This window comes from Balaenoptera musculus, chromosome 16 (genome assembly GCF_009873245.2).
Source record: "Balaenoptera musculus isolate JJ_BM4_2016_0621 chromosome 16, mBalMus1.pri.v3, whole genome shotgun sequence".
Taxonomy (NCBI): domain Eukaryota; kingdom Metazoa; phylum Chordata; class Mammalia; order Artiodactyla; family Balaenopteridae; genus Balaenoptera; species Balaenoptera musculus.
In genome coordinates, this window is record NC_045800.1 from 6,366,497 (window position 1) to 6,379,412 (window position 12,916).

The following is a 12,916-nucleotide window of genomic DNA, read 5'->3' on the forward strand; positions in this document are numbered from 1 at the left end:
CCCCAGGAGGCCCCACCCCACCCACTGGCATCTTCATTTACATTTTGTTCAAATGGAAAAAAAGATGGGACAGAAAAATGAAACATAATCGCCTTCTCCTTGGCCCCATGTGAGCCCTGCCTTATTTTCTCGTGCCTAACTTTCCTCGTCTGGTTTTTAAAGAGTGTCTGCTGCTTACTTTTAAGTGTCTTTTGTAAGTGGCTTTAAATCCCTTCTGGAACAAGACAGTAATATAAACACCCACCCTGATCCTTACCAATAGGTATTCATTTTAAGCAGGAGAACTACAGCTGGAGTAAATACAAAGCAACCAGATCTCTTACATGAAATCCAGTCTGAAAAGTTAGCCAACCTAATGCCTTGTCCAAAATGTAGTTTGCCTGGTAGTAAGATGGGCCATTTCTAATAATCTGCCCGACATTAAGATCCTTCAATGTCATGCTTTTTAAGACATATTCTAGAATGATAAAATGTAGATACTGCCTCCTCCAATCCCAACGAAGGCCTCATCCACCCATGAAGAGTGGTTCTGAAGTAGACATATACACGTGTGCACAGACGGATGCATGGAATGCACACACAGGTCTAATTCAGAAGAATTACTTACAGAAGAATTACTCAGAGCTATCTGCAGCTTTAGTATGAAGCGTCAGACCGGAATAACAAACGAAGAACTGCCAGTAGGGGCTTAGGACCTTGCAGGTGATTTGTGTGTATGAGATTAGCCACTGCAACACCGTTAAGATGTGCAGCTCTTCCTCTTGCAAATAACAAATAACCTTTGGGCAGCAAACTCCATTATATTTAAATAATTATAAAATAACCACCTCGTACTACAAGGTACTTTATGCATTTTCAATGCACTTCCACACACATTTTCTCTTTTGGTCCTGAGGGGTTAAACAGGGATAGCTATTTTTATTCTTGGTTTACAAATGTTTAAACCAAATCTCAGAGAAGTCGAATACCTTCCCTGAGGTCACATGGCTCATTAAATGTAGAAATGCTTCCCCCATGCAAGTAACTCGCTCTCAGTATAGATCATTCGATTCGAGAAGAGGGTGACAATGCCCCACTTTGCTCCCAGATCCAACCATCTTCCAAAGCATCAGATCAATCACCTGCCAAGAACAGAGAGGGACTCGTGTTGACATCACCTGCCAGCCACACAGAAGTCTTCTGTGGACACATTTATGGAGTTCCAGTGCTACAGAAAAAGATGGAATTCACCCCAAATGAGTGTGTCCATAACTAAAGACCAGAGAGCCTACACTTCCAAAATTCCAGGATTTAAATGTTGATGGTAGAGACCTGCCCTTCTTTCAGCAAAGGTCAAACTTCATTTTCAGCTACAGACTTTTACTGGGTCCAAAGCATGAGCAGAATTCATCATAAACCAAACAAGAGGAATGCGGCTATCACTACCACCCAAGGCAGGTGTGGGCCCGAACCACCAAGGCGCGCAGGCTGGTCCTTCTGACCTTTTGTGCGTGTCTCTAAAACAAAACAAGAAATGTAATAAAAGGGATTTATCTTGACTGAGGCTCTTCCTTCAAGGGGCCCTCTTCTCAGCCCTCTAAAAGCAGCAGCAGGAACCAGTGAGATCCCACAACTTAAGCCTTGCTTTTTTGCTCAATCACACTTCAGAGACAAACTAGGACAAATCTACAGACATCTTCCGGGAGACATAACTCTTCTCCATTCGAGTTTATTTTCCAGGTCATCAGTTTAACCTTCTCAGTAGTCTACACCATCTGGCAATCACAATTAGGAGAGAATTTTGTTCATCATTCCTTATTTCCATGCCCTGAAATTTTTATTTAACTTCTTTGAAATCTTGAACTAAAGTTTTCAAAGGTATCAGCAGTTACCCTAATTGAGCTAATTCTATTTGCCCATCTTCAAATATCTGTAGAAGTCCAAACAACTCTACTTCTATTTGCCAAGTAGAATTTGTGCTTTCTGATGACATGAAACCAGAAGCAAACCAAAATGCCTGCTTCAAAGCAAAGACACGAGAGCTGGAATGCTCTATTCTTGATATAGTGTTTGCTCTTTGGAAGTTTTTTTTAATGACTAATCTTTAAAGCAAACCAAGAATAAAAATAATCTAATTCTAAAAGCAATAAGCAGCACTATGGCTGTAAGAGTTCTGAACATCTTGGTGTGTCCAGCACCTATGACATTATCTGGTGTGTTATAGAGGCACCATCAAGCTTTGTTGGCATAGGGAATGAACAAAGGAATAAACAAAGTAGAAGAAGCATCAGGTCCAGCTCTGGATTCAGCACTGTTTCTTCTTCCCCCACATGAGATGAACCTCCATGACAATCTGAAGCCTCACTATCATAACAATTCTATAATGATCTTTTTTTTCCAAGGCTTCAGGAACTTTCTTGCTCATAAGTCAGAGAATTTTCTCCAGCATTTCTAGGTTCAACAACTCAAAAGACATCCACATAAGGCCCTGCTTGTCCTAAACCCTATGGAACAGCATTTAGGTTCTTAACTGTATGTGTGTAGTTAACGAGGACAATCCGTACCTCACAGCCGTCCTTTATCATCCACTCAATCACATTGCAGTGGCCTCCATCTGCAGCCCAGTGCAGAGCTGTACAGCCTCCTAGGTCTCTAGTGTCCCAAGAAGCACCGTGTCTTCGGAGGTATTTCACAACATCTAGGTGTCCTGCGTAGCAGGCAAGCATTAGACTGCAACACACAGCAGAAGAAGCATTTGGCTATAAGTGCGGTCTCCACACTCAGGTCTACATTTACCCTCCCTGGCTTAAACCTAAGAGAGAAATCCTAATTTGGGTGGAAAAGCCATGAAAATCATTCACATAAAATGCATGTGTCTATCAACTGATAGATAGACACATTGTGGTATATCCATACAATGGAATATAATTTGGCCATAAAAAGGAAATGAAGTACTGATATATGCTACAATGTAGATGAACCTTAAAACATTACGCTAAATAAAAGCAGCCAGACACAAAAGGCCACATAGTATGATTTCATTTATATGAAATGTCCAGAATAGACAAATCCATAGAGACAGAACTAGCAGGTTAGTGGTCGCTCAAGCTGGAAGGAGGAGATGGTAAGCGACTGCTAATGAATATAGGGCTTCTTTCTGTGTTGATGAAAATCCTCTGGATTTATATAGTGACGGTGGTTATACAACTTTGTTCATATTTTTTTTTCACACACACACACTGTATTTTATTTTTACAAGAGATAAATAGACTTCATATATTTTTAAATGCTGAATTGTACATTGTAGCAGAATGAATTTTAGGGTATGTGAATTATACCTCCAAAAAATGAATAATCACTGTAATTGAGTAAAATGTTGGATTTAAAAACATCTACCAGTCCATGATGATATTCAAAAAAGAAAAAGAAATAAATCTCATTGGACACTATTAGAGATAACTATTAAACCAATTCCTTACTCTAAATATTGGTACTTAAATAAACATTTATGTTGTCTTTATAGAATACAATGTAGTCCATCCCCAGTTGATGAGGGAAAGCTCTTGTTAACAGAAGACTACACAGCTAATAAATAAAGGAGGAATCATGGAATTAGAAAATCACTTTTTGGCAAGTCCCAATTAAATAATTGATTCAGGCAAGGATCATAGTAGATGCTAAAATTTTTGGATGAAAGTTTAATGGAGAACAGGATATTCACACTGTACTAGATTTCTAACCCATAGATTATTTTCTAATTGCAATGGGAAGCTATATCTTTACAAAGGAAAGATTTAGTTGTTGCACCCTCACCAAAGGATCAAAACTAGAATCACCAACTGCGGGGCAACCTGCATCACAGGCCTGACAGAGGCAAACTGAAGTCACAACACCAGCTCTGAAGTGCTCTTGCTAAAAATGTTAACCTGAATCCAATCAAGCCTTTAAACCTAATTTTAACTTTATGGGAAATAATGAACAAGTTAAATGCCTCCTTCACACCTAGGAGACAACTGAGCAGATCAAGAACATAGGGCATCCTCTAAGATAATTGATCCCATCTCCTCAAAAGTCATTGCTATAAGAAACAATTTTTTAAATAAAAAAAGAGACAGAGGACCAGTTACACACACACAGGTTTTCACCTTCAGTCTACTGATGGGAAGTATTATATTAAGAAATTTCCTGGGGGCTTCCCTGGTGGCACAGTGGTTGAGAATCTGCCTGCCAATGCAGGGGACACGGGTTCAAGCCCTGGTCTGGGAAGATCCCACATGCCGCGGAGCAACTAAGCCTGTGCGCCACAACTACTGAGCCTGCGCGTCTGGAGCCTGTGCTCCACAACAAGAGAGGCCACGATAGTGAGAGGCCCGCACACCGCGATGAAGAGTGGCCCCCGCTTGCCGCAACTAGAGAAAGCCCTCACACAGAAACGAAGACCCAACACAGCCAAAAATAAATACATAATTAATTAATTAATTAAAATCTTAAAAAAAAAAAAAGAAATTTCCTAATCTAGACATCCTTACCCTCCTGGCATGATCCCTTAGCTAGGATGGAAGAGATACATAAATGTCTTCACATAAAGATGTACAAATAGCTTTCTTTTTATCAGATTTTATCAATAAGGCTATCCTCTGTAGCTTTCCAGCTTCCTCTCTGCTGTGGAAAAGTTCAAGGTTATTATCAGTACCTAGAAAATCTGAACAAGCTCATTGGTAGAACAGACAAACCACAGAACCTATTTTGGAAGTGATCTTTTAATAAATTTTCTAATTTCTTGTATGGATATTGGTTATTTTGGATGTTCTACTTCTTGAGTCGATTTTGATAGTTTAAATTTTCTCTAAAAAAGTACCCATTTCAATGATTTGATCAAATCTATTTTAGATGCAAATGTACCACTTTCTTTTCATGCTTAAATTTGCTCTATACTGTTATGAATCCTTTCAGATTTCTAATTTTTTCTTTCCTCTGAGATTTACAAAATTGGTCCATTTTATTGTGTAACTTCTGTTTAAGAGGTAGCTCTTACATTTCTCAACAATCTTTATTTTATAAACAATTTCTACTTTTCAAACATTCTTCTCTTTCATCCCTCTCAAGTTTTTCTTTTTCCTTTTTAAAATGGAACTATTATTTTTTCAAACTTCTTGAATTGATGGCTTAGTTCCAAAACTACCTGAGTTATTTGAAAAACTACTGTTTAAACTTAGAAGTGATTTTTTTCAATGTTACTAAAATCTATTGCTGCACTATGTCCAGAGAGCGTGGTAGGTAGGTTTTCTGATTTTAGAAATTGATGTTCTCTTTGTGGCCTACCGTATTTGATCAGTGTTTTGTAGCTACTCCTTACATACTAGTTTGCAGTGCATAAACCTTTGATCGGCATACATCACGTGACTATAAGCTCCCTGAGCAAAGGCTTTGCATTTTATTCACTGTTCTACCCAAGTGCCAAGCACAGAGCCTGGCATGTGGTAGTCATTCAATAAATATTGGTTGATTTGAATTAATTAATTAAACTTAATTACTAGATTAGTGATTATTTTTATGTCTTTCTAAAACATTCTCTCATCATTGTAAGAACAAGTTTCCAAGTATCATGTTCTTTCCACAAACTTCTCCTGCAAGGCACTCAGCCCTTTCACCTCAGGGAAGTAATTGGGTTGTATCTTTGTGAATGCCTTTTGCTTCCTTGGAAACATCTAAGACTTCTAGTTAACAGAGTCAGGCGAAATGCAATGAGAGCCCTTAGGGAGGTACAAAGTGCCACAGGCACTTACAACAAAATGCCCAGCACCCGGCTGGAGAAAACTGCTTCAATAACTATCACTTACTGAGTGCTTAGTGTCTGCTGAGCTCAAGCTAGGGAAGGCAGACGCATTATAATGGATATCCCCCAAAATACCCTGTTGAACGGAAGAATAAGTGGACAAGTGAATAAGCCAGTTTTTGAGTTGCCATCGTTCCTTTGAGACCTATCACCTCTCAGTACTGTCAAAAGAAACAAGAAAATATTTGCGTAAATCAAAACCCCAAGCCTAGTAACACAAGTATGGGAACAGTCCAGGGCATGTTTCATACCTACCTGTCCTTGCCACTTCCATTCTGCAGATTCACATCTGTGCCGTTAGAAACGAGGATTTTCACAAGCCTAAACAAGACAAATTTCAGAGTCGCTGGATAAGCAGCTTTGATGAATAGGAACCCGCGATAACCCAGTAAAAATGAACAACTCTATATTTAAGACCTGTCCTGGCAACTCTCTCTTCTCCATCTTCAGAGACAGCTGGCTTTAAAGACAGAGCATTACTAAACCAGAAAACTGCCTCTCCACACCAAAAAAAAAACAAACAAACAAACAAGTTTTTACCCTTTACGTGAATTATTCATTGAAAACAAAAAACTATACCACATGAAACAAATTAGACTATGAAACTAACTCACTCTCACTTTAATGACCATTGGAAATACATTTTCAAATGGTAGAATCTAATGAAAATCCATTTCTATTTCTTTAAAAATGGCATTTTAGTAGTTAAAATATAAACATGTTGGAAAAAATAAGCTCTTAGTATTTATGTGTATCTCCGTGAGGAGTAGAGAAAATAGATTGTGTCAGTGGAAATTATATCTGAGCAACCTATCAGGGAAATTTGTTTTCTAGAAGGAATATCCCTCCCCTTTCTTTTTTTAAAGAAACTGTGATTTAAAATCTCCCAACAAACAAAAGTCCAGGACCAGATGGCTTCACAGGCGAATTCTATCAAACATTTAGAGAAGAGCTAACACCCATCTTCCTCAAACTCTTCCAAAAAATTGCAGAGGGAGGAACACTCCCAAACTCATTCTATGAGGTAACCATCACCCTGATACCAAAACCAGACAAAGACACTACAAAAAAAGAAAATTACAGACCAATACCACTGATGAATATAGATGCAAAAATCCTCAACAAAATACTAGCAAACAGAATCCAACAACACATTAAAAGGATCATACACCACGATCAAGAGGGATTTATCCCAGGGATGCAAGGATTCTTCAATATACGCAAATCAATCAATGTGATACACCATATTAAAAAATTGAAGAAGAAAAACCATATGATCATCTCAATAGATGCAGAAAAAGCTTTTGACAAAATTCAACACCCATTTATGATAAAAACTCTCCAGAAAGTGGGCATAGAGGGAACCTACCTCAACATAATAAAGGCCATATATGGCAAACCCACAGCAAACATCATTCTCAATGGTGAAAAACTGAAAGCATTTCCTCTAAGATCAGGAACGAGACAAGGATGTCCACTCTCACCACGATCATTCAACATAGTTCTGGAAGTCCTAGCCACGGCAATCAGAGAAGAAAAAGAAATAAAAGGAATACAAATTGGAAAAGAAGAAGTAAAACTGTCACTGTTTGCAGATGACATGATACTATACATAGAGAATCCTAAAACTGCCACCAGAAAACTGCTAGAGCTAATTAATGAATATGGTAAAGTTGCAGGATTTGCACAGAAATCTCTTGCATTCCTATACACTAATGATGAAAAATCTGAAAGAGAAATTAAGGAAACACTCCCATTTACCATTGCAACAAAAAGAATAAAATACCTAGGAATAAACCTACCTAGGGAGACAAAAGACCTGTATGCAGAAAACTATAAGACACTGATGAAAGAAATGAAAGATGATACCAACAGATGGAGAGATATACCATGTTCTTGGATTGGAAGACTCAACATTGTGAAAATGACTATACTACCCAAAGCAATCTACAGATTCAACGCAATCCCTATCAAATTACCAATGGCATTCTTTATGGAGCTAGAACAAATCATCTTAAAATTTGTATGGAGACACAAAAGACCCCGAATAGCCAAAGTAGTCTTGAGGGAAAAAAACGGAGCTGGAGGAATCAGACTCCCTGACTTCAGACTATACTACAAAGCTACAGTAATCAAGACAATATGGTACTGGCACAAAAACAGAAACATAGATCAATGGAACAAGATAGAAAGCCCAAAGATAAACCCACGCACCTATGGTCAACTAATCTATGACAAAGGAGGCAAAGATATACAATGGAGAAAAGACAGTCTCTTCAATAAGTGGTGCTGGGAAAACTGGACAGCTACATGTAAAAGAATGAAATGAGAACACTCCCTAACACCATACACAAAAATAAACTCAAAATGGATTAGAGACCTAAATGTAAGACTGGACACTATAAAACTCTTAGAGGAAAACATAGGAAGAACACTCTTTGACATCAATCACAGCAAGATCTTTTTTGATCCACCTCCTAGAGTAATGGAAATAAAAACCAAAATAAACAAATGGGACCTAATGAAACTTCAAAGCTTTTGCACAGCAAAGGAAACCATAAACAAGATGAAAAGACAACCCTCAGAATGGGAGAAAATATTTGCAAACGAATCAACGGACAAAGGATTAATCTCCAAAATATATAAACAGCTCATTCAGCTCAATATTAAAGAAACAAACACCCCAATCCAAAAATGGGCAGAAGACCTAAACAGACATTTCTCCAAAGAAGACATACAGACGGCCAAGAAGCACATGAAAAGATGCTCAACAGCACTAATTATTAGAGAAATGCAAATCAAAACTACAATGAGGTATCACCTCACACCAGTTAGAATGGGCATCATCAGAAAATCTACAAACAACAAATGCTGGAGAGGGTGTGGAGAAAAGGGAACCCTCTTGCACTGTTGGTGGGAATGTAAATTTATACAGCCACTATGGAGAACAATATGGAGGTTCCTTAAAAAACTAAAAATAGAATTACCATATGACCCAGAAATCCCACTACTGGGCATATACCCAGAGAAAACCGTAATTCAAAAAGACACATGCACCCGAATGTTCCCTGCAGCACTATTTACAATAGCCAGGTCATGGAAGCAACCTAATGCCCATCAACAGACGAATGGATAAAGAAGATGTGGTACATATATACAATGGAATATTACTCAGCCATAAAAAGGAACAAAATTGAGTCATTTGTTGAGATGTGGATGGATCTAGAGACTGTCATACAGAGTGAAGTAAGTCAGAAAGAGAAAAACAAATATTGTATATTAACGCATGTACGTGGAACCTAGAAAAATGGTACAGGTGAGCCGGTTTGCAGGGCAGAAGTTGAGACACAGATGTAGAGAACAGACATACGGACACCAAGAGGGGAAAACTGCAGTGGGGTGGGGATGGTGGTGTGCTGAATTGGGCGATTGGGATTGACATGTATACACTGATGTGTATAAAACTGATGACTAATAAGAACCTGCAGTATGAAAAAACAAACAAACAAAACAACTAATACTAAACTTTCATTGGGTTATTTGTATGGAAATATGTTAATATAAATGTTTCAGACAGTACATGAAATTTCTAAAGATCTTATATGTTCTGGTATAATGTTATAAGTCATAATCCTAGTTATTACTTTAAAATGTATATCTCAGAAATAACTAATTTTCTTGTCAACTGCATTATTATGAACTTTCATCAAATCTTTAACCATGGTCATTTTTAAGTCTTTTGTCATTTACAGACAGTTCTGGGTGTACTCTGATGCTTTTGCAAAAATGTTCCTATAAAAGGGTTTCATCTTCAAGAAATTCATGGAAAAGACTCTGACAAGTACAGGTTTCTGGTAACTGTACTGCTGAACTGAATGAATAAGCAGTTTCAGAACTCTAATGGAAAACTGATGAATTCATAATAGTGCTAACAAAAGATCAAGATGAAAAAAAAAATTAATTACATGGGACTGAGTGAACTGATGAGGATGAGTATAATTTTTGTGACTTTCTGTTTGAATTAAAAAAAAAAAAAATCCCACAAGGACTCAGAGGCAAAGAATATACAAATCAATTTTCACTGCAAAGTAAAGGAGCTGTTACAGTGGAGGATTACCGGACTGAATGTCAATATTATGACATAGTATGAGTGTGTTTCGTGTTTGGTAATTGCAATCATTGTTGCTTTTGTTGTGGTCATCCATGTACAATGCTTGGTGTCAGTCTATTTATCTCTTGTAAAAATAAAATACAGTGTGTGTGTGTGAACAAAAAAAAAAAAAAAAGGAAATTCACATTCCAATAACCAGTTTTCCCAGGACATATAAAATACCTTGCAAAATGTGATTAAGATGGCTATGTCTCTTCCTTATCACGTGATTATACGTTTTTATACCCTCTCCTGCATGTTGTGTGACTTTATGATAAAAGCAGCTGAGCTTCTGTTCAGCCCCTACATGGCTCAGTTTTGGAAAGAGAACTGAAGCTGGGTTCCCCCCCCCACGGCCCTTCCCCTCCCATCCCCGTCCTGAGAGGAGCCTTTGGGAGAAGCGAGGGGCTCAACCCCTCCCTAAGGGATGCAGAGCGCCATACCTGCTGTATCCTCTCTGGGCAGCGACCATCAGAGCGGTAAAGCCAAACTTATTGGGAACATCAACCTTCACGTTGCTTGGGGGAAACACAGAGGGAAAAAAAGAGATGAACGTGCCCACACGGCTCCCTGCAGATTCACAGCTGACTTCTCTTTCAGGGCACAGGTGGTTAAAACGGTTCATTTTCCTGAAAATTCCAGTTCCTTCTGCGCCATTAAGTTTTTGTTGTCTTAGACTGCCCTGCCTAATATTTTAAAGGATTCAAATTCACAAGGAAAGAAGAGGAAATTGCTGTAATTTCACTTAAAGTAGGCATTTCCTTCAATTCAGAACCATTACATAATCTGCTAAAATCCTCTATGACGAGCACGGCCCCTCTAAACCAGCGGGGGACACAGTGGCTTCACTGCAGGCTCTCAGCTCCACCCAACACGAGCCTGGCCCCCATTGCACCCACTGGGCATAAAGCACTGTTGCTCAGAGAAGAAAGCCCAGTTCTTAAATAGCAGCTTAGAAGCTGTGGCGTTTTTCGGGAACCTTCTCCTACTTACAGAGCCTCAATTCACACATGACTTGTCTTCTAAGGCACTCAAAACTATCAATCCAAAAACGATCTAGATAACATTGTCCTGTTTTCATTTGGGAGACAGCTTCAAGTATCTCATTGGCGGCAACTGTATTCAACATTTCCCCTCTAGGGTTTTATCAGCCTTTTGAGTTAGAAACAGCTGATTTAGTGATTCCTTAATTTCATCAGGAATTAGATGTGGGTGGGCATTTAGGGGCAAAATTTGCCTAAATGCTACGGCATATAACCTAGAGTCATAAGTTATTTCTGGGAAGAATATATGACACCCAGACTCATCATGTCTGTTTTCAATGTTCATTAAATAATGACAAAATATCCCATTTACACGGGGCTGTGTCTACGGTCATCTTTATGAGCCGTGCTGCACTCACACCAGTCACCTGAGATCAATTTTGGAGCCAAAGCCGTGGGGAATTTTAGGGAAATAAAGTTAAGCTGCATGAACGCATTTCTAAACACTTGCTGGGCATTTAAAAAAAAAAATTTAAGTTTTTAAAAGGCAGAGCTCTCTCACCCTCCTTGTAGTATTCGAAGCAGCAAATCTTCATCGTTCACGTTGACAGCTCTATGCAAGTGTTCACTACTTATGGGTTCTCCTGAAGAAAGTAGATTGGAAAGCAGTCATCCAAAATATAATGAAAGAAGGTTCATTCCAGCTCTGTTCCTCCTGTGGCCTCGAGTGGAAGTTCATGTTCACCTTCAAGAAGGCACTTGGCAATTCCGCTGAGTATCTCTTACATGACATACTCTCCACTCCTCCTTTTACTGAAAATAGACCTTGTTTTCACATATTAAGAGAAGAACATTTAGATTGTCCTAAAGGCTTGGGACATTTTCAAGTTATAAAAGTACCGCTGTGTGGATGTTATTTTGATATTTGAAAATAATCCTTTCAGATTTCATAAGACATAATAAATGTGTCTTACGAGCAAGGGAAAGCTCCACCATTGTCACGCTGTGCTGGCTTTGTTTGCCAAGGAGTCACTAAACTATGTGAACAACAAACGAAACAAGACAGATTGCTTTAACATTGGAAATCCACAATTTCAGTCCTTCCCGAGAACATAACATTCACGTTGGCCTTGCCTCCTGTGAGCTTGTGGAGGCAGAAGGGCTCATACCCAGAGAGGTGGAACATTGTGAGAAAGCCTGATTGTGGGAGCGAGCCTGCCAAGTGGAGAAGAGCAGGCGAGGGATTCTGAGAAACAGTAAAGGAACAATGGGAAGAGGGGCAGCCCTTCGTGCATCGACTCCTCGTGGAAGAGAATGGGGCGGAAGTCCAAAAATGAGCAGTGCGTGAGCTCAGGACCAAGTGAAAGAAGCCCGTCCATCAGGATGTTTGTTTCATGGCTTCATTTGGTTCACCTCCCATGACGTTCTGACTTTTTTGATGATTAGGATTAAGTTTAAATGAAATAATACAAGTGAAGTGCTAGACTAGCACCTGTACGTCGTAAGTATCTGTTGTCAAGGTGATAGTAACAGAGTGGCAGCTGCCCTGGTCCCGGGCAGCCCACCTTTCTCTCCTGCCTGGTGCCCAGGCCCCTCCCACACTTAGCACCCTACCAGCCTTCACAGGCATTGAGCTGATAATCCCTGGCTTCAGCCGTCTCAAAAGGGCTCATTCATTTATTCAACAAATTTGTTTCGTTTTTTGTTTGTGGTGGGGTTTTTTGGCTGCACCATGTGGGATCTTAATTCCCCGACCAGGGACCAAACCCGTGCCCCCCAACAAAGGTTCATGTATACCTTACATGCCTAGTCTTGACAGTGGGAGCCCCAGAGAGAATGAGACACACATGTCCCTCTCTTGCCCTTCACACTACAGGGCCCACTTTCAGCTGTTACTATTCTCAACCCTGAGAGGAAACATCCCCTCCACCCTATCCTCCCACCGCACCCCAGACTACCCCCTGGGGC

At 39.4% G+C, this 12,916-nt stretch overlaps 1 protein-coding gene across 4 annotated transcripts in view; it reads right to left on the reverse strand.

Moving 5' to 3' along the window:
* FANK1 (fibronectin type III and ankyrin repeat domains 1) overlaps positions 1-12,916 on the reverse strand; it is a 116,667-nt gene that overhangs the window by 1,445 nt on the left and 102,306 nt on the right. For 3 of the 4 annotated variants that reach the window (XM_036827794.1, XM_036827796.1, XM_036827795.1), the window contains 4 exons: positions 11,511-11,592; positions 10,409-10,483; positions 6,071-6,136; positions 2,544-2,709 (listed from right to left, as the gene is read on the reverse strand). In XM_036827794.1, coding sequence (XP_036683689.1) covers positions 2,544-2,709; positions 6,071-6,136; positions 10,409-10,483; positions 11,511-11,592 — 389 coding nt within the window. Of the gene's footprint in view, positions 1-1,384; positions 1,755-2,543; positions 2,710-6,070; positions 6,137-10,408; positions 10,484-11,510; positions 11,593-12,916 lie in introns of those variants that run through there. The other variant, XM_036827797.1, reaches the window with a different exon arrangement.